The following is a 27,294-nucleotide window of genomic DNA, read 5'->3' on the forward strand; positions in this document are numbered from 1 at the left end:
GATGTTCAGCTACGGAGCGTTACTGTTTACGACACCGCGCCGCTGCTTGCGGAGCATATTTTCGACGAGACCTTTCGTCGTACTGTTTTCTAGATTCAATTATAGATCGTAGGCTACGCCCAGGAAAAAGGTCTGCTTGATAAATCAGCGCAGCGGGAATACTCGTGCCGCAACAAAGTCCTGGGCTGTTTCACCTTCTCTCGGTGCGAGGGCAAAGTGTCACGATTCCGGAGCCGGAATTTCATGGTGCATATTAAAACGAAAGAAAAAGAAGAGCGATAACTGTAACTGCTCTAGACAACACTCGCGACACGCACTCATCGAGCTTTGCTACGTATTTCACAGTTAAAAGCGACTGTTAAAGTTGTAGGTGTTTTTATTTTACAATTGACGTATATTACGTAAAATAGAGAATTACGTTTCCGCTCCGTTTTTCTTCATTTCTCGCGGTAGCAGCCAATTCGGAGCAGAAGATCGTACGACGCGCGAACGATAAATCAGCAGGTAGTAGGCGGTACGCCGGGAATCGCCACGACAAAATAACAAACAGCTCAATTAGGGGCTTCGTAAAATGCAAATGTATGCGCGTGCCGCCTTCGAACGTGCTAGACGAGCTTTTCTTGCGCGGACGTGGACGCGTGTTTCGCGTTGCGATGCGAGTCGTTTGCTGCCTCGAATCCGCTATTAGCGTCGCGATCCAAGTCTCGAGACTGCATCCTGGATGCTAACAGAAATTGGGGTGTTCGAGGCTCGCGAGGGCATAGAAATTAAATGATACGACACGGTCTACGCGACAGTCTGCAACTTTCGTGCCATTAACGATGTACGGTAAGACTGGGCTTAGCGCTACCCCGTTTAGCTAACTCTGTTGCCGTATAACGCGCCTTTGCGCATCGTGCACACGTTCGAAACTATCCGAAGATTAGCGGAAACGAGCGAAAGCCTAATTTCGCTGCAGTTTTCTATTAGTTCGGGAAGTGAAAGCATCCCTTCGTAGAGATTCCGACTTTTTACGGTTTCGATCCTCCGCGAATAGCATTCAAAGGCTATTAAAATTTCACGGTGATCGGTTCCTTTGAAAATTTCCGATGCACCGAATACACATCGTACGCTCGCGAGTTGTGCTTTGTAACCACACAGGCTCGCACACATAGCCAGCACGTAGGTAGAAAAGTCGTTCGCCTGGAACCGAACGGATGTAATAACTTTAATCGTTAATTAATGCCGGGCTTTGTGGCGGACACCGAGGTAGGCCCTCCTCGAATATTGCTTTACAGCGCTTTGTTCTTTGCTCGTGGAACTCTTTGCGATTCGAGTGTCGTTTCCTACGTCTCGTGTTGCGAAGGTAATTAATACCCTCGAATTTAATAACACCAAGTCTGCGGGCATCTAGCCGGATGGGGATTTATGTTTTTAATTAGCGCGGCTCTGCCCTCTGTCGTTTAATTATGATCCCAGCGAGTCGAGCTTTGAATTTTCTCGCCCCGCCGTTTGAACTATTTGTGCTCGGCGAGATCCACTTTTTCTCTTCGACGCAAGTGCATTCGAAGTTGATTAGGCTCCGTTGTGATTCAACCGGGCGGCATTCGCGTTTACTTTCTCGCATTTGACCCGGCTCTGTTGTAGGTATCGCTTAATAAATCGAGCTATTCATATGCGCGATACCTTTCTAAATAAAGAATTTTTAAGCCACTTACAGACTTGCTCAAAAAGTAACTTTTCTCGTTTCACGGTAAAAAGCTTTCCGTGTTTCAGCTTTGATCTCTAATCGCCTTCGGTCGCAAAATTGACGACGTAATATCACGGAAGGATCTTTTCCCGCTTCTTTAATTCTCAATAACTGCAGTTTGTTCTCTTTACGCGTTGTAATACGCTCGTTAGAGTTCTTTCGTTTCTCCGTCGAGTACAGTTTTGCCCGACAGATCTGTGGAAAAATTAATCGCTTAATGGAACTTCCGTGGTATCCATCGAGCTTAAGCGTGGACGGGACGGAAAAGTACGCCGGCAGGATTTGTCAGTCGTCTCGACGCATGGAGGGACCGATCTCATAGAATTTGTACGGTGCAACTTTTTACGCAACTCGATAGTCGATTCATCATCCTGACCACTCGATCAGCGGTTCCAGGACGTTGCCCCTAGGAAGAAGTCAGCGGAGAAGACGCGGTTTCGGAGTCGCTCTCGTGGTTTTTTTTAGCAAAATAATCTCGACGATCTCCATCTGCATCGTAACGTCGTTTGTCTTTATTAAATACTATTTTATCTCCTTCGGCTTATAAAATTCAGTGGTGGGTTCGTAATTGCGGCCAGTCGCGCCTCGCGCGACAGCAGTCTTCCAGAGATGAAGTCTCGGCCATCGAATCCATAATATTTCACGTTCAATCTCGTTGAAGCTTCGGAAGAAACGGAGGGGTTTCTTTTGTCCAGATGTTTGTCCGTCAATCTTCGTTGAGAGTGGTGCATTAGTATGCCGGTCAGGTAGAATCGTTTATGCGAGATCTCCCGGCACGGTGTCGCAAGATCGGGAGAAGATAAAGAGAAGTCATTGGCCGATGGCCAGATGTATTAAGATCGCGTTTGGGGAGGGATCGGTATCCTGATGGATCGCTTGTCGATTACGTGGTCTAATCCGACTTCTATGAGTACGGTAAACTGGGGGTCACCGGGACATAATTTGTCATTCCGGTCTCGCTCGACTCCCTCCGAGATAGAATCGTCGCCAGCTAGAGAGCGTTCCCGTTTTCTTCGGTTGCCAGGAAAACGGTTACGCGTTTTTCCTGGTTTTCCCTTAGTTGAGAGGGCTCGGGATCAAGCATATCTGAATAAACTTTTTCACCGGTTCGGTGTTACTCGTGGACCACTGAAACAAATGTTACGAAGTAACGCTCTACACGGGTAACCAAGAAATAATTTGCAATGGAACGCGTTTAGGAAATGTTTCGAAAGAATTGCTTTTTTCACCTTAACTCATCGCCCGTCGTTTAGAGCGTTTTCGACAAGCGCCGGCGTCGCGGTTCGCCGCGATATCGTGCATCATAAAATGATAACGCCCGCGAACGTGACGCGATAAATTTCTTGCCACGGGGTGGTTTGGCGGCAGCGTTCAGGGTACCCTTTACGAGGAGACGCGGTGCGTTTCCAAGGAAATTTAGAGGACGCGCGGTCGTAACGTTAAGAATTGTACTCGAGCATGGTCCATTAAGCGCGGAAATATTTCGTACGTTTCGTTCATTCTCCGCCGCCCCTCGACCTCCGGCGAGGTACCTATCTCGCGCATCGAGATGTCGACTCTCGATACGACCGGCAATATACGGACAGCTTCGAACGAGACGATCCCGGCTGAATACGGAATGTGATTTTGAAACGTGTGTCGACTCCGCGCTCGAATTCATCCAATAAGGAAGAGCAGAGCCCCGTCGTTTGCGCGACCCCGTTGTTCCACGACAATTACGTGAGGCGTAACAAACGTTACAGACTTTCAAACATCCAACTGGAATTAAAGTTGATACTTCTCTAGTCTACAGTTGCGACAATATCTTTGTATAACGAAGATGTATGCGTATAAAAGTTTCGTTGGATCCCTTCGTTTTTCGAAAGCGCAGCTCGCCCCATACGAGAAGACATTATCGGCGTACCAGTGGATGCGCCTCTCTCGTGATCGCAGTTCCGCTGTAGAAAGTCTCGGTGAAATAGTTCCTCGGGGCAACCCTTGGCGCAGTTATAGCTGGATAACGTTTAATAGATGCTCCTCCGTATCGCCAGATAAGCTTTTAAAGCCAGGGAATATGAGCACGCGATTAGATCGAAGCATGTGAGTTTACGAGGTTCTCGCGGCTAAGAAGATGGTGGAACGTAAGCTCGAATGATCGACGGAACGGCTCCAGAGACGGTTGTCAAGCGCGTTTGCTCTTCGCTGACGCGTATAATGGGAAACGGGGATGATTAACGATGGCCGACGAGGGAAAATATAAAAGGGTTCCGGTCAGAAGGTCAGATAATTTCCAGAACCAAGTCAGATAGGACTTTCGGAAATAATTTACCAGTCCGATAAGCGACGGTCACGAAAATGTTCGAGGTTCTGGATAATTAAAATCAATTACGACATGACCCCTGATCGGACCGTTGGTCATTCGATAATTTATGAGATATTAAGCAATAATTACGATAATTCGTCCGCTGGTTCTACAAGTGTTTAAAGTATCGCCATTTTGTCTCGTGCGAGGCACCAGCCAGACCGTTGCGGTCGGAGTTTCCCAGTCTCGCCCTCGAGAAGCTATACGACTGCAGCTTTTAGGCCATAGGCTAACGTAAAATAATAGGAATGTTTGAAATACTTGTGGAACGTAAAAGCAAAAGAGAGCAAAAACTAATAGCCAGTGCAACAGCCAAAGCAAGTTTGGATGCGTGGACACGAAGAATAAAAAGATGAACGAGTATTCCTTTGAAAATCAAGCCTACTGGAATTAAAGTTTGTGGCGTCAAGTATTTATGAATCGGTTCCGAATATTGACCACGCTTTCACGGGCCAGGGAAATCAATTAGATTGCGTAAGTTAAATACCCAGGGAGAGATCCGACGCGATAGTCGATTATACTCTTTCACGGGCTGCCAATTCGAGCGGACGTGTGTCTCGGGCAGATAGCGAGGTAAACGTTTCTCGATCGGAGATCAAGAATCGAGTATCCTCGTGCACGTATCGGCCCCTCGAGCGCTATTAGAGTCGACGATCCGCCAATTAGAAATCTCACATGGTACCAGCAGGACGAGGCAGCGTACGTGCTGCCTCCGTTGCCACTATAACCATTGCCATTATGTGCTGCTACTACTATTACTCTCGTCGTTATTTCGATAGTCACGCAAGAATGGCTCTCCGTGGAGTACCCGCATCCACTTTGCGCACTCGCTGCACCCGACAACGAGAATACTTGCTAAGCTGACGCCGCGAACGCGCCCCACTGTCGTCAAGATTGAAATTGAAACGTCCTCGTTTCGATAAACGTATTTACTTCCGGGATTGAGGGTTTCCATGACAGAGACATATAGTGGGAAACACTAGACAGAGACAAATATAGGTTCGAGAAAGATTGGACGGAATCTACGTACACGTTTAATAAGGAAAATTTTGCGATAGTTCCGTTGATTCTGAGCCTGTGCTTCGAAGTGAATATGTTAGGTATCTTTTGAAAGGTTTTTACAGGCTTTTCGCGGTACGACCGTTAGAGGTAATTTTCTCGCGGAGATCCGAGTTTGATACGCGATGCAGGGACATTAAACGGATGAAAAGAGCTATCGTACGGAATACAACGAGCCAGCTCGACTCAACGTCAACGAAGAAGAATAAATAATGCCCGAAGATTCGGTGGGATCTACGCACATATTCAGCGGAGTCGAAGGGCAGGGATAAATCCATTTTCTACCGCGGTGGAATAAGATATAAGTGTTATGTCAGCTTCGACCCCTCGGAGCAGGCTTTCCGTTGGTTCCGGCCGGGGTCTTTCGTTTCTTCGCCGAACCATCAATCCCCTGGCGAAATCCTCGAATCGCTTGTTTGTGATTACGAGGGTCAGGGGGAGCGCGAAAGGTTAGGAATATTTAAAACGGCATTCCTCGAACGACGTCTCGTTTCACGTCGAGATCGACTGCCTGGTAACGACGGTAGCTTTCGAGAATTTAAAAAAGATACCTCGAAAGTTGATTCCTTATCTTCTGATCCTTCGTAAAAATCCCTCTTTTAAACAGGGATGCGAAAATTGAACGTCTATCGTTGTGTGCATCGCGGGGAAAATTATTCAGAAATATCCAAGCGGCTGAAAGTAACGAAGATTCGTTTTCACGCAGGTCGGGGGTAGGTGAATATCCTCGCGTCGAGAATCGCGTCACGGAAGTCTGTCGACTGTTTACACTCGCGGGGGTGAAGTAAACGAATAAATTTAACGGGTGTCGTCGTCGCCGGTTTCTGGCGGCCGAATCAAATAATAGATCATTTTCGTTCCGAAGCCGGAGGGAACTCGACGCCCTAGACTGTGTCCACGAATCAACCATCCCGTTTCAGAATTCGCGAGGTAACGAGCAATTAAACCGATTAGCACTCCGGAACTAGACCGCGCGGTCCCGTCGCGTGGTCAAGTGTAGTCGCGAATCGGAAAGTGCAGCAAGCTCGTTGTTTACATCTGGAGGGCGAAGCGAGTAAATAAAGTTAATGGTTCTACCGGATCGTTGGGTGGCGCCGTCGGACGATTAATTACGGAGGTCGAAAAAGGGTCGGAAGGATGGAGAGGGGTCAGGGATTAAAGGTGAACACGGTGGAAACAGCTCGGTGGTTCCTTCTGTGCCGCAGCCGTTGCGGTGGCACGACGTTATCACGGTATCGTGTAATATTATAATTATATTGCCGCGCGTCACGACATCCATTGTAGCGGACCGATGAAAAAACCTATAGCCACGATTCGTCCCGGTGAATGACGGCTACGTTCGCCCGATTACACGTTTTCCAGGTCGAGCGTGACTTACCTGCGTCCTCCCCCAGTCGTACTCGCAGTCGAACGATTTCGGCTTCGATGGAAACGCCTTCCTCCGTTGCGTTTTTCCAAGTTAATTTCTAAGCCCTTCGACTCCTTCGAAATGCACACGCGTACGCGCGGTGACGATGTTGCATCGGCAAAATGCACGCGCGACGACAAGACGACAAGACGACAAGGAGGACGCGCGCGCGCAATCGGGAACGCATAATTCCGTGTGTAATTACGCGCTCGGTAATTATCGTCGGGAGACAGGCGGCGCCTTATTTGCATTCTAACGTCTCGGTGTATGTGGAATTTGCGTTCTCGCCTTACGAATCGCTCGCACGATTCATATGCAGCGTATTCCGCGCGGAATCGCTGCCGCCTAGTAACCCAAGATTTCACTGCATCTCGACGTTAACGCCGACCTCGACGACGTTAATTACGGGCGCCAAGACTCACTGGCGTTCCGCGATTTATCTGCGCGTCGATACAGAATTACGAGTACCATTCGTATTGTTCGCGTTTCTTCGGCGCCATTTGGCTCGACGATCTCGTTCCTCGTTTTTCGTCTTGACACTTTACAGGGCCCAGTTCTCCGACCTTAACGACTGTTTTCGATCAGACTCGTTTACGCGTTACGATCGAGGCGACTTGTATAAAATTCCAATTTCTCGATTAGCGTCCTTAACAAAAATTTCAAAGATTTCAGATTTAATGATTCTAAAGATTTGCGCGCTATGGTTCCTCGAGAGGAACAGCTCCGAAGGTTCGACCGTTTACCATTTTAATTTGAAAAATGCTTTTATCGTCGTATCGAGAGCATTTGATCGAAATCGGGTCGGCAACCGTGGTGAATAGGAGCGATGACGAACTTTGAGATCGCTGGTATCGTTGGGATGGAAGTTACGAGGTTGTCGTTTCCATCTTTGAGAGTTTGCAAATACATTTTCTCCCACGATTCGAGGCCATCAGGGTAGTAATTACTGGATGTCACAGAATACCGTTCGAGCTTGTCCTTTCAACGGGAATACGTTTCGCGTACGAGCTATCGGTGCAGTTTTACAGATTTGTCTCGATACTTTATAACGTTCGCTGCTGCCATTTCGATATTAGGATCGGGAGAAAGAAAGTTAAAAATGGCCTGGATAGATCGATTGATAGAGCACACCGAAAGGTTGGAGGTTCGACTACCAGTAATCTCTATAACTGATCTTTTTCCCTCGTACAGCGTTCAATAGCGGAATATTCTGTCGCATCTCTGTATTTCGAATTTTGCGTTACGGTTCAGGCTTCACAGTAACCAAGCAGCAGATGCCATTTCGATATTGGGGTTGGATTGCAGAACTGCGGAGATAAAAGTGTTCTTAATTCCGCGCTTAATGTCTTTTTTTAGAAGGCGTTCCATTTAGATTTTTTGCGGTTACAATTCATTTCCTCTTTCTGTCGTACGATGATTAATAGCCTTACCGTTCTGAAAACGTACTCGAATGAAACGATCGTTATTCGAGGCCTAGTAAAATCAAGCATTAAAAACGAGAAGCACTCTCTCGAGCGGTGGTCGACTTGCGCAACCCTAAATCGCGTTACGGGGTGAGTATTTGACGCGTCGAGCGATCGGTCGTTGGCCTTTATCTGAGATGGAGATTGGCTCCGCGCGTCGAGTTGACAATATTATGGATCACCAGGGTTGCGTGCGTTCGTGCGTGGTTCTGGGTGCGTGCACTGTTCCGTGCGTGTTTGGCCCATTCGCGTATAACGGTCCGGTCGGCCCCTTTCGTCCTTCATAGAGCAGCTCCTCCTACGCGCTCGATCCCTTTTAGGAGCAGGGCGCCGCCACTAGGTCAAACGGAACGAGCACGCTCGATATATCCCGCGACAAAACGCGCGGAACCGTTTCCCGCCCTCCGCTAGCACGAGAATTGGTTCTTTGTCTTCTTTCTGGTTCCTTCTCGGTGTACCTTCTGGGACCGATCCTTCCGAACCGGAACGAATCGACCGCTGTAAACGTTCCGACAGCGGACCAGTCGTTTGAATACGTTTCTTTTAATTTACGAAAATACGACAAACCAACGGAAAACGTCGATGACAGTGCGTTTCCGCCACATTGTGTGCATTAGCGTCGGTGCACGAGTACATGGGCGATACGAGCACGCAGAGCTACACTTGCGAACGCGACCATTCACCATTGTCATATTGCTCCCTAACACGACATTAATACATCGCGGGAGAATTATGAGAGCGCGGCATGACACAGGTGAGGGAAGGAAGGAAGGTCGGGACTTTGAAAAATCGTCTCATGCGCTAAAAGCATCAGAGATTAAAATTAAATCCGACCGACGCCACCCTCTCGATACACCCTCGACTCGCCGCCGGACGCGTTTCACTTCCCCTTCCATTGGGGCTCGAGGCGATTTTTTGTTGATAATTAAACGACGATAAATTACGCTCGCTAATCTCGCTCCATCGAATTCCGAAGCGAGAATTTTTCACCGAATATTTCAATTTAATCACGCTCCGCTTTTCCCCTGCCTGTTCCATCGCGTGTTCGTAAATTCTCGTGGAAAAAAGGACGATGAGGCGATGGAAAAAATTGCTTCCTGAAATGGCAGCTGATTTAATGAACGCGCATAGCGCCGATGAACCCGTACGTCCAGCCCCCGAATACCCAATTAATCGGATAATACACAAATATTTAGTTGCTCGATTTAAAATGCTGCAGCGCGAATTTTCTGAAGCAATCCACCGCCGTTCGGCCACGTTATACGTGGCCCGTCTCGTTTGGAGCAATTTTAATAATTTGTTTTACACCCAAAGGGATACGTTCAAATCACTTTGCTCTAATTTACAACAGAAGAAGAAACATTAAGAAACAGGAACGATGGTTATCCGACGTTTATAAACTGGAAATTTCACCATTCTTGCAATGTCGCTTCTTTTCCACTTAGGCTACTTCGATCTTTTTACAAGCGTAAAAATCTGTTCAAAGGTTTTCCACGGAGTTGATAGAATCGTTCGAAATTTAATTACGATATTCAAATTACGGTTGCGAGCCGGGATTGCCATCGCACGAGGCCTCGAGGTGCGAGCCGATAATTGAAATGCATTTTTCCGTCGGCTGGAAAGCTCCGGCGAACCGGTGTATTTAACGTGGCAGCCTTTTTTTTTTTTTTTGGCCCCAGGAACGCAGACGGCCGTCGTCGAGTCCTTTATCCCAATTTGGTCGGCTAAAAGCAACTGTAATCGAGTGCGAATAACGACGTACAGTTCAAAAAGGACCACTTTCCGCATCCCTGAGCGGTGATTTTTCACTCTCTAATCGTTGACTCGCGCGAACTCCTTTCTGTACGTTTCGGAGTGTCGTTGCTCGTGAAGGCACTCGCGTTTCCGTGACACCCGGTACATAGATCGATCCCGTCACTGCAGTTCCCTGCAGTTACCAACCGCGTTGCTGGATCCGGAGGGTCTTCGGCACTGGAACCGAAGGTGGCGTTAGCTTCCCATTTCGCGGATGAAGAAGCGTATTTTTAAAACGAATTGGTTTTTAAAAAATGTAATTTGAATTTTTACTTATACCAGTCTCTAACGTCACATTGCCTTTTAAACGCGATAGTGTTCGTGATATAAATATAGCGACTCGATCGTTATATGTACTACGTTACATTTAGATCTGCTATTACGATCGTACTTCTATTCGCTAGTTCCTTATCTCGCCGACCCTTATCTCGTCTAAAACTTTGAAGCAGTAGGAGGGAATCGGAGACGGTTCTGTCATTTTCAACAAAGTAGCGAGCATAAGACAACACAGGGGGTAGTTGAGCGCAGACAACTCGACAAAGAGAGTCTCGAGGATCCTGTCAGGGCAGAACGGTTTTGAAACAACGCCGACGTTCCTCCTGGAAACTCGATTAATCCAAAGCTAATGATAATTGCAGCGACCGCTACGTCAGATTTCCTGGGAGCAGAATCGGTTCGATGAGCTATTAGGAGGCGAGTCGAGCATCGATTGCAGAGTAAGATACTGTTCTTCCTTCCAATTCCGACGTTTCCGTAATCGCTGGGTTCTGTCGGTGAACGACAGAGTGGGGGGTAGGGAAGAGATCGAAAGATCAGGCTTGCGAGGAGCGAAAAGAAGAGCGAAAGGAAAAGGAGACGGACTAATCCCCTAAGATAATCCGGCGCGAAAACAAATTAAAGATGATAATACTCGGATAATGGGTTTTTGAGGATCCGGGCTGCTTCTGACTTCTCGTCGAACAGGCAATTTCGGTTTTCGTGGCTGCGATTCGGCGCCTCGACTCATCCCCCCCGCGCGAACATAAGAGACACGGAAGGGAGATGGAAAAAAAAGAAGGCGGCAGGAGACGAGGAAAAAACCGGAGGGAAACGTGGAAACGAAATCACCGAGGGACGATAAAGAGCGCCGCGGTAGCCACACCCTGCTGCTCCGCCGGAGACAAATATTATTGAGACGAGATTAATCGTTCGAGATGAATCCGCGCCGGATCTCTCCGGAAGTTCTTGGCTTACCAATTCGCCTTGCTCGTATCCGCTCCTCTCTCCCTCGAGAAGTACTTGAGGCACAAGGTTCGAGGTTTCCGTTACCGTATATTTGCTTGCGAACGGTGCCCTCGAGTTCTCCGAGATTTTGGGCGATACGTTCTGGATTCCGATCTTCTAGTAAAATCAGATGAAAAAATGAAAACGATCCCTATCCTACGATCAGACCCCGGCTTCGAGTATTCGCGGCTCGAGGAACCTCTGGCATTAATATAGGCAAGCCACCGTTTAAGTTCACGGTTATACACGAATAGATTTGGGACGAGAGCGCACAATACTCGTTGAACGGCTTTATTCCGACTCTTCGGCCTCTGGTTTCGCGGAAGATGGCATTCTCGAGGGGTGCATCGGGAATGCGGCCATGGGGTTGGGCGATCGGGCTAAGAATCCCTCGTGGCTTAGCCACCTATTCAGCCGCCGGGAACACGGCAGAGGCGGCGGCGGTACTTACCACCAAAAATATCCCAACTATTCGGGCCCATTAGCGAGCAGGCGCCGAAATACCGGCATCATCCTTCGCCCCGTGCAGCTTCGCGGACAATCAGTGCGTCGTTTCGCTCGCGAAATTCATGCCCCGACGCCACAGACAACACCCTCCCACGAACTAACAAAATTCGACACTGCCACCCGAGGGCTGTTCGTGATCCACGCCCTTCCGGAATCGTGTTAATCTCCTCGGGCTGCCAATATTCCGAGAGCTTTCCACCTGCGTTCTGGGAATTCGTCAGCTTTTCGCTCGAGGAACCCTTCTTTCGACGCGACGCAGGAAACGGTTCTCTATTCCATCTGCGATGGGAACATTTTACCAAGGATCGATCGTAAATTCCCCGGTATAAACAGAAGACAATAAAGATTTCTCGTCATCATTATCGCGATTATCATGGTCGTTCCCATCATTACAATGTTTCTAGCCAGCGTTGATTTCTCGGACACGGTGCGATACGCGCACGAATACAACGTTCCATCGCGCGCTAACGCATCGAGAACGACGTCGTAACGCGTTAACGAGCGAAAATTGTAACAATACGTTGAAATAAACAAAAGATACGACTACGTTTGTTCGGTAACGGAAAATGGTAATGATTACAGCAAGCAGAATAATTGACGATCAACGGATTACGCGAACGGGAACGTTTTTCCGCAATTAAGACGAATACGGCCGACGACGATGCACAATGAGTCTCGCGCGGGTCGGAGGGCGAGAAATTCTGCGTTTGCGGCTGGACGCGTTGACGCGTGGAGCGGTAACGCGTGGCGTATTAAAATGATCCCCCGAAGCGCAGCGAAACGGCGTCGAAGCGTGCCGACGGAAAAATATTTTACTCCACCCCCTCGCTACCTGCGTCCAGGTTCAAGTTTTCATCGGAGCCGAAGGCAGATGGTAGTCGTCGAAAAAAAGTCACGCGCACCAGCGAATATATTTCGTGATTGCAGTGCTAAAGAGATTAGAATCGGTTTCGAGTAAACGCAACGGAATTTCAACAGAGACGTAGGGCGGATGGCAGTCGTCAAAAAAAGCCTCGCGGGCTAGCATTTTGATATTCATTTGCGGTGGCAGGTTGTCAGCGAACGAAACATAATTACGCCGGCGGTTGATCCACGGGCCGACTGCTCTGACGGCTTCCTCCGCGTATCCTGTCCGACCGGTATCTCCCTCTTTGCCAGCAAATTATATTCATATTTGGGGGATTACGTCGACGATCCCCCTGGATCAGGAACCTTAAAGGGACGCGCTCGCCGTGCTAATTATTTCCCGGGCGGCCTTCCGGCTCAGATTGAATTTCGTCGCGGCGGACGCGAGCCCAAGACGATGGAAATTGCTCTCTCCTGTGCCGCGACATCTCGGAGTCTCGCGCTAATTAGGACTGCTTGCTCGGACATGACCGAGCTTCTGGACGTCGAAACATCGAGTAAACATCCGAACAATCAGTGGAAATTTGACCAGCACGGTACCTAGCCAAGTAAAGTCACGGAGTACCGTCACTTGTCCCGACGAAGTTGAGCTAGCGATTATTTTACCGTATAATTTTGATAGTTTCTTAACCATTTTTAAGAAAAATTCGGCTTCTTCGTGTGACGTACTACCGCATCGATCGTGCGATCGTGTTAGTCGCGTAGCACGATGATTCCAAAAGTGCTTTCAATTTCGACGTTCCGCCGCGGGCTGTTTTACGGTCGTTCGTTGCGTCTCTCGAAATCGTACGAGTCGTCCGTGACCACGTTCACCGACCATTCTTCGGAGAATAGCTGCCAGCTGGTAGAGATCCGTTTCGTATTATTTCCGATGTCTCCCTTCGAAGATGCTGGAAACCGAGAGTTGCGGACCCGCCGTGCTTCCCCTGGTTGCCGCGAAGCAGAAGCAACTCGGAAGTAGGCTAAGCCAGGCTCCGTTACCGCGAACGCTGGTTTGGGAAGTTTGGAAACAAGGGAGAGGACTCCGCGCGATGAAAACGGTGAACGAATGCTCCTAGGTGCTGGTTGCTGAAAGTCCGAGTGGAAAAGTTGAGCGGTCCCTCGCTGTCGTGGTTTGCGATCGATGTTCGATAACTGGACGGTAGGCATAAGAAAAAAAAATTGTTAGGAAACTCGAACTCCGAAAGTGTCCGTGAACTATTCGTGGCGCAAGAATTCCGGTAAGTGGTCGAAACGTTACGCTATGGTTTTACTCACTGAATTTTGTTATCTTTGTTATAATTTTAAGACACGGTAGACCGAGAACAGACGGGTATCTCCGAGGGCACTGAAAACCAAACGCGCAATCCGTGCGAATTTCGGAGCGTAACCGAGACCAGGCCTCCATTTCCACGGTTCCGTATGGAAATCGTAGTTGGACTTCTGGCGTAGAGAGAATCTCGTTTCCTGCGCAAGATGTCGCCGGGATTTTCTCGTTTCTCCGGATCATTTACTATTCGCGAGCCACCCTAGATACACTCCCATGGGCATGTCTTGGCGAAAATACCTTTAATAGTTGCATTTATATTCCTAGCTCGTCGAAATCAGCCCCATTGTGCACCACGTTCTGTCGAAAATTCGCAGAGCCCGTCGAGAATCCTATCCGCGCATTCGAACACTGGCGTCAGCTGTGTATCGAAACAATATGGAAAATAACGAGAGTTCTCGCTCGAACGCAAGGAGAATTCATTGACGGATTTTTGCTAGAGTTCGTTGTATCCGGCGATACGTACAAAATAACGCATGGCTAGAACGAAACGCGCGCGTGACCATTTATCAGCTTAGCAGAAAATGATTCAACTAGGAATCGAGTTAACGATTATCACTGTTAACGGTGGTATCACAAAAATTACGTTCTTCGAGTTGCATCGCTTTATATAAATCTATGTGCAATTTATCGGTCCGAGGGTGGTTTATTCGAGGGTGGTTTTTGTTCGACTGCCGTACTCCACCGCGCAAAGAAGTGCTCGAACCACGCCCGCAATATATCCCCGTGGTTCTTCCGCAACTTTTTACTTGGACGCTGTCAAACGTCACCCGACGTTCACCTCCCTCTCAAGCATAATCCTCCCACTCTAATATCCCGAACGTCGACGAGCCACGAATGAATTTACATTCAGCCGTTTGTCACGTATCGACCTCTCGAAGCGTTGTTCTTAAGAATCGCCACCGTGTGACGAGTCTAATTTACATTCGTATCGTCTATCGAGATAATGGAATACGCTTCCGTTGGCTCCCCTCGACCTCTAATTAGTACCTTTGCGTGTCGTACAGACGAGCGATTCCATCATTTTCGTCCTATTTGCTTCGTTTCTGATTATTGTGATTTCTGCTCTACCAAAATGTTACGCGATTTATCCAGAGCCGTGGTATCGGCGGGGCGATCGAGTCCGTAGTTACGGAGAGGCTTAGATGTGAGAATTTTCTTCGTATTTTCTCTTCGACGTAGAATGCCTCACCCTATGCAACTCGATACTCGAAACGACGCTGAACAAATCCGATGAGCCGATTCTCTTTATCCAAAGTGTTCTCTAAATATCGAAGATACAGGGGAAGAGTCGTGCAGGGGTCGCAGGATTCGACGCGGTACACGCATTCGTTATCCCCGGCTCGAAGGAGAGTCGTTCGCCCTCTTCGACGGTGATCATTTCACGGGCCCCGTCCACGAACGTCTTTAAATTGCTCGCAGATATCGAGAGTCGCACGCGTGTCGTTGATAGAATCGAGTCGAAGCGAGATGGCAGAGGGTTCGACAACGGGCTCGTTTGAGCGTGCTAAACCGCCGAGGTTAAACCGCAGTCAGTCGTCACGGACGAGGCTCGTAGGACCGAGACAGGGGAGGATTCCGATAGACAATGGGGGTGGTATCGTGGAATCGCGTCCTGGCACGCATTGTGCGGACGCCCTAACGACGGCCGATTACTATACCCGACGCGACGGTTCGTTTCGCAGGGTCAGGAACGATGCTGCGATTTCTCAAATTAAGGGAGCAGTCTAGTCCTTTGGACCGTACATTCCTATAACGTTGTCGAATCCGAACGAGTATCTATACGAAATTGTTAAATCGACGCGTTCGTTAGATTTCTTTAAAAATTCGTTTCAAAGTTGCCGAGAAAATTGTTTCGAAGACGCGAGTCTTCTCGAGAGGAACCGAGTTTATTCCGTAGAGCGATCTCGTTGATAAAAATCGACGTCGTAAGGGAACGTTCGACGGTTGCTACGAATCGCGAGAGGATCGAGATGAATGCGCGTCGTAAAAGGACTTAAGGGGATAGCCGCGCCTGGACGTGGCACAGGATTCAGGAATACGTATATCGCGGTCAGCGGACGGTGCTCAGGGTTGGTCAAAAATCGTGATTCACGGCACATCGCTGCCGATGTCGGGATTTATGGTCCTCTTTGGGGCGTAAGTTATGCCCTCATTCTTTCGCGGTTGCCCCGCTGAGATCGCGCGACCCGATGTGCATGCGAATCGACCGTGACCTCCGAACGATGAATTCACGTCATCGAAAGTCTCGCCAGCGGTAGCCGAGATGTACGAAGCGATCCAGATTTCTCTCTGCGGTCGCCATTTTCGACCTGTATCGATTCTCGAGCAATCTTCGTTCGCTGCTCGCGAACGCGCAACCGAGAAAGTAACGAATAAATGACCGTTCGTTTGTAATTTGTCGGAACGGCCGAGGAAATTTTAATATTTGCGCAGGTGCTGCGAGCGGTCAAAGGAAAAATGTAGAGAGCGGCTAACTCGCGCCGCTCCGAGGGTGGTTTGAATTTTGTTCACCGTAGTCCGTCTACTTTAAAAGGAAAATCTAGAAAGCTGGACATTCGTAAGAAAAAAATAGACGCTTGAAAGGAGGTCCGTAAAAAGAGGGACGAAAAGCAAGGGAAATCGAATGACGTGAAATTTGGTGTTTCCTGGTTCGCGGAGGTCGCGTGTCGCGCAACAGCGACGTTCGAGGGACCTGTATAACCCGAAAGGATCAAACGTGATCCCGGCCAAGCAGACCTGAGCGCGCGCAGCCGGTCCTATCTACCAGTTTCAGAAGTTCCAGGCCTTCTATCCTACGGGGACGCAATTTCGCGAGGATAATTTAAAAATCGCTGGATTAACCGTAAGCCTGCCTCGTATATTGGCTTATCCTGGCCCGGCGGCGGTGTCAGCTCAGCTCGCCGGTCTATATTAAACGCTGCGCGATAATAATGGCTAATAACGATCGTTTTATACTCGACGATTCGTTTGATCGCGATAAAGGCCAGCTAATTATTCCGTCGCGGATATAAATTGGAATTTTCTCGTGCACCGATACAGACCGGGCAAAAATCTCTGCCCGCGGTCTCCCTCTCGCGCTCTTTCCAATCTTCTCGTCGGCGATGCTTAAAATCGAGCACGTACGAAACCACGACCAGAGGGAAATTCCTCGCGTTCCCGCCGCGAGATAACTCGCGTACGAGCACGCTGCCGAATCGGACTAACCGGTTGACGGAGAAAAATCGGGTAGCGATTGCGCGAGTCGGCCGGAATAGCGGTGGATCGACCTCGTGGAAATAGTACCTCGGAACGTCGCCGAAAATATTAGCGAATAGGAATGCAAGATGTTGCGGTATTCGACCTGTAGCACGAGGAACCTACATTTTACCTTCCATTGAGATACAGGAATAGGAACGTTATTTTGTTTCCGTGAACACTTGGACCGATAGCGACGCTTCCTGTCCGTCGTATCGAGTAACAACCGAGGAGCGTAAAATTCTTTCGCCGAAAGATAGTAGCGCGTCACCGATAAACTCACCCAGCGGCATCAATTTTATTTAGTCTCCCTCCCGGGAAATTCGACTTCGTCAACCCTGGCCATACTCGAGACCGGGATGCCACGAGTCTTTGAAGACGAAAGAGAGGCGAAAGGACGAGGAAAAGAAAACCGCAGAGGAAAGAGTACCGCGGAACATCTACGAGGTTTCTACGGGCAGAACAGCTTCCAGGGACGTCGAACATCGCGAAAGATCGAGGAAGGAAGCGGATGAAAGGTTCCAGGTTCCTCTCGCGTAGGAAAGAGAGCACGCGGCCGGAGACGAAACGAGGAGGGGGATGGCTCGACCGCAAACACCTCACGTAGCATCGCGTAGATTAAAGCCTGGTCCGAAGTAGGTTGTGTGGGAGTGCGTGTGAGAACGAGCGTGGCGAAAACACACGGGAAATCTTGGCAGCTCGCGGCCGCAGAGGATGCACGAAAGCGCGCGCGTGGAAACAGGGACAGAGGACCGGTGGGTGGGACGGAGGGCCGTGGAAAAGACGACGAAAAATCAACTCAAGAACTTGCTAGGATCAGACACGCATTCCGGGAGACTTAGTTTCGTAAGCTGGCATTTTTTCTGGGGTTCGGCATGCCGTGGACCGAGACGGGTCTCGACGAAACTTTTCCAATTAACTCGTATTAAAAGCTCGCGCGATCGAGATCGAGGATGCCTTCGCATCAATTTTTTTTTTGCACCGGTTCCCGACGAATACCTTTCGACGCGTCAACAGTTTCTTCGAGGAGAGGGGAGAAATTCGACAGACTGCGAGATATTACTTTGGTTATTTTGAACATTTTTGGACCCGTCACACCTAACATCGGACGGCGCGAAAACCGAGATCTTTACGATCGTGATTCATCGGAGGCGCCAGACGTTGGGCCCCTTCGATTCAGGCATGAGCGCGGCTGACGAGACCGACCATAATGCTGCGCACCCTAGAACGATGATTTAACGATCCTGCGTTGCGCCTTATTTGCATTTTACACGGGGTGTCTCGATTTAATAACCGTGCAAATTTATCAATTTCCCATAACGTACGAGCCTGTTTTCTCTGCACGCGTTCTCCGAAGGTTTCTCCGGCTCGTGGCGTACATTAGAAAATCGAATCGACGGATAGCTCGACACGAACACGAAATTACACTTAATAGAATGCTTTCCGCCATAAAAAGAATGCCGTTCGAAAAATGTCCCGGAACGATTCCAGGTTGACCGCGACGTCAAAACGGCAATGGTGCGACGTCGAGGACCATAAACGCGCGAGGGTGCGCGGCAGTAATTTTCAGCTGTAAAAGTGAGCTTTGGGCAGAGGGTGACTTAGATGCACGGTGCGTTACCCTAGTCGTTATTATTTTACTGGCCCTAAACGGCTGCTACCGAACTCGTCGGGGCTGGTATAGCGTTCGAGACCCGACTTACTTTCGCCGAATCTATCCTGAACGTAGATACCAAACATAGATATATAACTTAGTTCACGCGAACATTTTTCTAACGAAAGATGCATCCGTTTCACGGTAACCGAAGCGTATCGAATCTAGTCTCGTTAGAATTCTATCGCGATCTTTTTAAAGTCGAAATTGTCGGTTGTTACGCGGAACGAGAACACGTGTACCGCGGTAAAAAGTCTCGTACGTTTAATCGCGCGGCCATAAACGAGCAGTCGTCGACGAAGAAGCGCGATGTTATCGGGGCACGAAACGCGGGCCTTGGCGAAGTTCTGTCGGCTGCACGGAAGAAAAATTAATTCTCCGTAGGGTAGAGCTTCCTATTATTTTAACAACCTTCGTCGACGATAAAGTTTCCGCGATAGCACGAGTATATGGCGCCTACGTGTTCGAAAGTAGAAGGTATACGCACGGACGACAGATACGGTTGGTCGGTCGTAAACAGAATTCTTCCTCCTCGATAGAAACGTTCGAGGCATTGACCATAGAAAGGACGAGAAGAGAAACGGGTCCTACGGTGTAGCCGAAGGAAAGAAACGAGCCAACTTAATCCTCGCACGCACTTACGCAAGAACGTGGCGTGAAAACCATTCGCGACGGGTCGGTCATGGCTGGATCAGTCTCCTCCTAGATATAACGTTCGTGAAATGGTCGCTTTAGTATGATATACGTATCACTTACTTCGGGGCGATAATGAAAAGATTCGCTGGCTCTTTATGACTTCCGTGGCCGCTAACGGGCATCTACTCGCTTTTCATCCCTCTTCTTTCCCCATCATCCTGGCTTTTCACTCGCACAAGCGCGCGTCGCTATCGTTTTCGTTGCACTTGCGCGACTTCCTGAATCTTATTAATTTTTCATTAGCCTCTCGTCCGACGAAATTGACCCTCCCTTTTGTCTTCATGAAAGAGATCCGAGTCCCGAACTAAGACTTCCGACCGCATCAAAAGAAAATTGATATTCCCTGTTGTTGCGTCGCACAAAGGAAATTGTGTTTTCTCTTTCGTCTGCATATCGATGAGAAGCCTCTGTTCCGGATGGAATTCGGTAACCTTCGTACTCGTCTATATCGCGACACTCGAGAGCTTCGTGTTCGTTCCGTTTGCCAACGATTGGTACTTTCACCGAGTGGAATACCTATTCTGACGGATTGCTGGTCGTTGACTTGTTAAATCGCGCTTAAATAAAGCTACCAATAATTCTGACAAGACAGACGGATATCGACTCTCTTCGCATACATTCGAGACCTTGGCCTTCGATCTTGACTCTATTTCTAAAATCTCGAACAGCACGAGTACTACAGAACGGATTCGTAAAGTCGACGAAGCGTTCTTTTATTTGCTCTCACATACTTCTTCATCCATTTCTCGGCACGACGCGCATAATTTCTTCTCGGAGCTCGACAAATCCACGGTGACAAATCTCGGAACCACCAGACACTTTGAAAATCGCGTGGAGTAAGTGTGTCGCATATCAGCCGGCGGTTAGGCGGATGAATGACGCTAGGAAAACAGCGTACACTCTCGCGCAACGCCATTATTTCCGCGGCCACATTAAATCATACTTAAAGCTCTGCTCCGCTGTGGAACTCTTCCCTCCGACCTTCCACTCTATTTCCAACGGGCGGCTTTTACTCTCGAGATCGCGGACCCGGTAACGAACCGCTGCATCGAGCCGAGCAAAAATTGGATTCCTGAAATTTCAAGGGTGGAATTTTTTAATACGCGCCTCCCATCAACGTTGCGTCTCTCGGTTCCAAGCCTTACGTCGAGGTAACATCAAAGGACTTCAGCGTTAGGAAATTCCCATTGGTCGAGACGGGAAAAGACGGCTGCGCGAGCCCTGCGTGATTTAAGGTCTGGAAATTAGTTCAAACATCGTACGACATCCCAGGACATTTTCATCGCGGCGATCGCGAACCTTTAACCTCCGTTGTTTAAACGGCAAGTGGACCGAGAGTCAAATTCGCGCCAACAAATAAACGATTTGTCGTTTCGGAGGACCGGCCGCGTCGCGTTCCGTCGCGAATTTATCAAACGCAAAAGCCACCCCCTGACAAGCAGCATAACGATGCCCGCAAACATCATTTAGCACTCTCGCCCACGCGAATTCCCCGCGTGAGAATTGGCATTGAAAATCGTCGCGAGAAACGTCGAAAATCGTGAGAACGATTCTCGTTTCGTTTGCAACGACGGCCATAAGGATCGATAGCCCCGAATGCGCAGGAATTATTTTTATTAGTATCGGAAACAAAGGCTAGCGAGAACAAAATAGAGTAAGAAGAATACTCAATTTTTTGTTTACTCTTGCCTCGAAACTTCTTAAATTCTTGTGCGGCAAAGAGTTAAAAGCTCGTCACGGCGGGTTAATATCTGTCCCCGTTGGTGGTTTAAACGGGGGAGGCGGGACGCTGACATTTTTCTTCGGTCAATTTAAACGCTGTCTACGAGTCGACCGTGAAAGCTCCAAGCCCGCGTGGATCGCGACGAGACGCGCGTACTTTTTTCCTCGGTGGTATTTTTCTGCGGGACTCGAGACGACTCCTCCTCGCGGATTGTATTTATCGCGATACCAACTGCTAGGGATGGGATCGAGTTCCAGATATATCTATACATGAATTTGGGTCAGTGGTTATTTGATCGGATTCGAGTATATCTCGCGCGAGGTAATGTTTCGTTAATAAGACATCGTACCGGAACATAAATGCAACTTCTTGGAAGTACTGCGTTTGTTCGTCGAAACACTTGCGGAGGGTTAGAATCTTGTCAGGATTTGTGTCAACTTTGAAGGTGCTGGGTCCCATCGCTACCTACGATGTTCGAATAAATTTGGCGTAGCTCGAAGGGAGTCGGTGGGACGCGCTCGCGACAGGGACGAAAATAAATGTTCGCGCGAGTCGGCGTGCCACTCGAACACCTCCGTTTTGCTCTTATACGAACAGCGTTACGGATTCTCGAGAGATTCTCGCTGTGCAACGGGGTTAAAGGTCCAACCATGGTTGAACGACTCGATTTCTGGTTACACTGACCGCAGCTCGTTGGATACGAGTTCGACCACAGTCTCGCGTTTTAATCAACCCTGTTCGTACGGTACTTGCGGTCGATCGACGGTGCTCCGATCCTGATCGATGTTCTGTCGCTCTCGGACAAGTTTATTTATTTGTTTAAATAAACGAGAGTAATGTAATCGTCTTCTGTAACTAATAAACGATATTCTTAGATGAAATCGAAGCGTATTCGACTAGGTTTCCGCGTCACCTGTGCTCGTTCGGAGCGTTATTCACGGCGCGGTGTGTCGATGGGCAAACGATCGATCGATTTCTCTTGAATCATACGGTTGTCTGGTTCGAGCCAGGCAGGATATTTCACTGCGGTCGTTCGCTAGGACGAACGAAAGAGCGCCACTTAGGTGGGGGGTAATATACGTCGCCGAGGGCGGTAACTGTCCCCGTATATTATGTCCCGCGTGTCCGCGGGGACATACATTCCAGCCGTCTGTACCCACGGTAAACAATGTTCCGAGAGTCGTGCCTAAACGATTCCTCGTGTCTGTAGTTATTTTGGCAATTAATCGCCGCCACGGTCGCCCCCGCTCGTTGAAATATCGCGTTTCTTCTTCACGGCTGAGTTTTACGTTCCCCTTTGCTTGCTGCATTCGTTCTGCCTAGCTTAGTCGATGAGAACACCGATGGACGATCGTCTTCGCAACTCGTCAGAACTCGTCGCTGGCTCCTCGCCCTTCCTTCTCCTTTCGATTCGACTAAGTCGACGGTGCACGTCGCTTCGGAATTTTTACGAAGGCACCCCGCGTCTTCGCGACGAAGTTTGATACGGATTTCGAAAGCCACCGCGCACGCTGGAACTTTTGCCTGAGTCTTCCGAGAAATTAAAATGGCCGACGATGTCGTTGCAGAACTTTCCCGGTATAAATTGGTTTAGAACGCATTAATATTTTCTTACTCGTTTCTAACTGAAGATGTATTTCAAGAATTAAACAGAACAAGATGACGACCGAGTCGCGATGAAAAATCACCGTATATGAAAAATCACCGTCTGACTTCTCGCGAGAAAAGGATATTACGATTGTTGCGTTTTTCCTGCTGGGATCGTAAATCTTCCGACGCTTTGGCAAACTTCTCCGTAGGTTCGCGAGTGCCGTGTTGTTTACGGCTGTTACGTTCCCAAACTGATAAGGCGAGTATCGCGAACGTTTTCGCGCAAGATTCGCAGCATAAACATTATCTTCTCTCGATTAGTATTTAAAATTTTAAATAATTCCTGGCAGCCGAGGCGATCACTCTTACTTCAGCGATTGGCTGCCTCCTCGTCTAGCCGGCGCCCAATAAAACGATACTCGCGATAAACCTTTCAAACCCAATTAGGGCCTAATTGATTTTAACTGTAAATCTACGAGGCTGATATCTCGTCCTCGGCAGGTTCCACGGGATTGCGGTTAAGACGGAGCCGGAGACTTCTGCCAAGAAGCCAGTTGTTCCCGATAAATTTACGATGACTAAACTTCCGTTCTTAAGCTTCTCGCTCGTTTTCTTCAGTTTCTCGCGTTAATGACTCCCGATCGCGCCGCGCCATCTGTCTTACCGCGATGCCTTTTGTTTCCCGAAAGTCTTGGCTCCCTTTCCCCGAAGCATTTCCGTATTTTCCGATGCCTTGATGAAACTTTTTATTAAACCACCCAGGAATTTTCGAAAGACACAGGCCTCCGTTATTACTTTACGTGTAAGTTTCAACAGGATATTCGAAGCACGTGCGAACGTGTGGATGCAAGTTGTTTTATTGTTACGAACGGTGCATAGCGTACAGAATTTTTACTATCGAGGGATCGTAAAGCCAGTTATTTCTTCTTTGCCGCGTCGAAAAACATCGCCAGAGGTGTGGTTCACTCGGTGGTGGGTTTTCGCGGAGTAGGATTCTTTCGACGACCTTTAACTGCGAATGAAAAACAGACTTTGCATAGAACACGGCAGTCGTTCCAGGACAAAAGGTTTTACGATACTCACCGCATCCTAGATACGGAATGCAGACTTGTCCCGTGGGGCAATCGGTGTCTTTTTTGCAGGACTTATCCGCTTCCCGTCGGCGTCGGCTGTCCGGAAGGTTCAGAGTGACGACCTCCGTTTCGTCCTGGCGTTTCGAGAAAAATTACTCGCCGCGAAACGATTTAGATGTACACGAGTACAGTTAAGTTCACGGAATAATATCAAGCTACTTGTAACGAAACTTATGACACGACTATATTCGCTACGAATTCAAAGTCTCTCGAGCAGACAATTTAGAAAGCTCCCGAATGGACTTGCCTCGAACGAATCGAAGCCGAAGATTTTACTCACCGACTCTCCACTGGGCTCTTCTAATCGGATCACGTGATAGTCTGGTTCGTCCTGCGGACGAAGGACCAAGGACGATTATAACATGATCGCGATTTACCAGAAACGATTCAACTACGTGCTTTTTCGGCAAAGCAAGCTCGTATCTTTGTACCTTGTCGTCCCGGACGATGCACCTGGTTGCCGAAACGGCGCACACCAACAGCAGAACGAGAAACAGTCGGCTCATCTTCGTAGCTGTCTCTCAAAAGACTCGCGGTCGTAGGCAAACCTGGTCTCTTTATACGAGAAAAACGCGAGCGAATGTTGCGAAACGGTGCGTTATCTTTATCGTAAACCTACATATACTAGTTGCATCGTAGATTGCATTACGCTTTAACAGCGTTCGTTAACGAGTAACCAGCGGAATTATGCTCGAAAAAATATTAAAAATTTAGTCGAGCCCTGCCGTTTTGCCTCCGAGTGTAAACCACCGTCAGGGGAGCCAGTCTCGGTCAGTTTATTTTCGCGAGCAGTCTTTATCTAAATTGGAAACACAGAATTGGTCTGTAAAATGTCCCGCGGATTGCGACAACCGGCAATTGCGTTTCACGGTTTACGAGCTGTTGCGAGAGAAACGCGTTGTACATCGATCGTCCTCGATATTTTTATAATTTGTTCGCGGGAAGGGTTGACGTGTTCGTGGAAACTAAAAAATAAGCATCCAACGAATGTCTCGTCGTTCGGACCATTTGACGTTTTGCCTAAAAATCGTTATTATTACCGCACGATATTGCATTAAATAAATCGTTAAACGGTCGTTTTTCCGTTACGCCTCCAGGAAAGCGGCTGGTTCCTTAAAAGGTCCCATCTCGTCTCCCCATTTTCATTTACTTCATACCGTATTTCAGGGGAATATAAAAATTGCTCGGTGGCGGTACGAAGGGACGCGTTTTACGTGGTGCTTTACAGCCGGATGTCTCCGGCGTGAAATTAATTATGCACGGGCAGCGTTCGCGGGCAATTCGTGGATGCAGTACGGACGGAGTTTCGTGGCATTTTAGCGGCCCGTAATAGTCTCGATATTGGAAACTCGTTGGTCCATTCGGCACCGGTTAAAACCGCGCGAATATGGTCGGTCGATTCGCGAACCGAGGGGAGAGCGTTTGCATAGCCGCGACGGAGACGTCGAAGTTACGGACGACTCGAAACTAACGGTCCTTCGACGGACACTCGACGCGACCGGAGGTCCTTTGTTCGCTTGATTACCGAACACCCTAGAAACTAGTCATTAGCTTAGCAAATAGAGAAGTCCGGCACCGCGGGCGCGACCTTAGCAGAGACGTTCCAAACGAATATCCGCGACGCGTTGTCTCTCTAACTAATTGCAGGATGTTATCTTCCTTCTTCGATGGCCCGTCTCTCTCCCCCTCTCGCACTTGTCTATATACAGAGGTTAACGTCCAGGTTTATTTGTTTCCCGAGCAGCGACGCGTTTGCCCTCTCAGAAACGTAGTTCCAAAAAAAATTGATTCGGTATATCATGCTTTTCGCTTGTCATCGAATGCTCGAAACAGGATCGTTCGAACCGAGTGGCTATCCTTTGAAGCGTAACAGAGCGCGCAGGGCCAGTATTTAAAGCTACAAGCAGAAACGTGATTAGACACAATTCCACGGGCATGGCGTGCGAATCTAAAAGCGTCGTAAGGTCGACGAAAGACTTGGACAAACACGTGCGAAGCGCGCTAATCCCGCGAAGAAAAAGAGGACGTCGCGGGGAAACTGTGCACGGAACAGGTCAAACGACGCTTAGCGATATACACCTCGCAGTCGGACACGCGCGAAAATAAATGGAGGGAAAGGCGTCGAATTTAGCGAGATCGTTCGTCAGTCGCGTATATTTAGAGCATGACTGTGTCCCACGAATCTACCGTTAACCCTCCACTCTATTTTCTTCCCTGTTCGACGCGTTTTATACTCGAGTTCATACTTTTTCTTATTAAATTAATGTGCAGCCAATTACCTTACGTCAAACGTTCGATTTAATTATATTGCCCTATCATAGACAGATGTTACGTAAATCGTCTCTTTTCTGTCTCGCAATAGTCAAGCGTTCGTTGGACACCTGGCTATCCATCTTTTTCTTTATTCCTGCAACGCTTCTGTCGATACGGGACATTGATTCCGCGAAGATGATCGAATGGGAACTCTGAACGGTATTAACCTTTCCAGAAATTAATTCATTTTAAATTCGAACTCTCAATTTCGCGTCGCGTTAATTAAATTATTGATACTTCACGATTTCAGCGATAGCTCTCGCATTGAAATATTTAAGATGTCGTTGAAGAGTTCAATAAGTTATAGACACATCGACCTAAACTTTCTCGACGCGTTCATTAAGATCGTGCTGTTTCTTTCGTCGAGCGAAAGCTTGTCAGCGATACGCTTTGTTCCCTCGAAATTAATCCAACATTTCGGAAAGACGCAATTTTTATTCGCGTTAGCGGTGTCTGTTCATCGGTCTACCAGAACAAATGACGGATTACAATATCGATTGTCGACGTAATCCGATTCTCGTGGGATTATAAGTTAAAATTTGACAGATCGATTACGAGCGAGCGGAACGCACGAAATTATTTAATACCTATACGCCGCGAAAATGGTAGTGAGCCGTTCGGATGGTGGTGGGGAGAGGGGCTATTATTGATATTGATTTCGTTGGAAGCGTGTGCAAGTCGGCACGATTCGAATCGTGGGAAAGCAGCTTAATTGGGACGATTATCTCTCTAGTCAAAGAGATAGCGACCAGCATTTCATGATGTACTTACGTAACGATTAAACCGCGTACATAGGCCACGAGGATACGTTCGAGGCACATCGTTAACGATGAAACTAATGCGGGACGGAGATTGGGTGGTGTGGTCGATACAGGTTTCCCTCATCACGTTTGGAGCGTTCTGGCCTCGTGTGCGCTCACCATCTACGTACGATATCTCCACGCTCCAACGGCCAGCCCGCCTTGACTTACAACTTATCGATACATTGTATTAAAAGAGCCTAATTGTCTTTAACGTCTATTACGTTATTAAATCGATTAAGGCTGCCCGCCCGGAGCACTACTTTCCCGGATTCCTGGCGGGGTAATTGATACCATTAAACTTTTTTTCCCTGCTTGGAGCGTACACGGTAACGTCGTCTTTCCGGTTGATCGGCGCGATCTTCGAGCACC

General features: G+C 48.4%; 2 protein-coding genes across 2 annotated transcripts in view; one reads left to right on the forward strand and one right to left on the reverse strand.

Moving 5' to 3' along the window:
• The window catches only part of LOC128889317 (uncharacterized), a 257,458-nt gene that overhangs the window by 96,248 nt on the left and 133,916 nt on the right, over positions 1-27,294 (forward strand). The gene's annotated exons all lie outside the window — the stretch shown is intronic.
• On the reverse strand, positions 23,510-24,374 carry LOC128889347 (uncharacterized). The gene is made up of 4 exons (XM_054146898.1): positions 24,241-24,374; positions 24,090-24,140; positions 23,760-23,883; positions 23,510-23,688 (listed from the first exon to the last, which is right to left on the reverse strand). The coding sequence occupies exons 1-4, from the start codon at positions 24,313-24,315 to the stop codon at positions 23,639-23,641; spliced, it is 300 nt and encodes a 99-aa protein (XP_054002873.1). The 5' UTR covers positions 24,316-24,374; the 3' UTR covers positions 23,510-23,638.

This window comes from Hylaeus anthracinus, unplaced genomic scaffold (genome assembly GCF_026225885.1).
Source record: "Hylaeus anthracinus isolate JK02 unplaced genomic scaffold, UHH_iyHylAnth1.0_haploid 11997, whole genome shotgun sequence".
NCBI lineage: Eukaryota > Metazoa > Arthropoda > Insecta > Hymenoptera > Colletidae > Hylaeus > Hylaeus anthracinus.

What these genes read in the sequence shown, in the direction of transcription:
- LOC128889347 (XM_054146898.1), bottom strand. Translation starts at nt 24,315, where the DNA reads ATGAGCCGACTGTTTCTCGTTCTGCTGTTGGTGTGCGCCGTTTCGGCA. An exon ending in GCATCGTCCGGGACGACAAG is followed by an intron (nt 24,141 to 24,240) that starts GTACAAAGATAC and finishes CTTCGTCCGCAG; the next exon opens with GACGAACCAGACTATCACGT. An exon ending in CATTCCGTATCTAGGATGCG is followed by an intron (nt 23,689 to 23,759) that starts GTGAGTATCGTA and finishes TTTCATTCGCAG; the next exon opens with TTAAAGGTCGTCGAAAGAAT.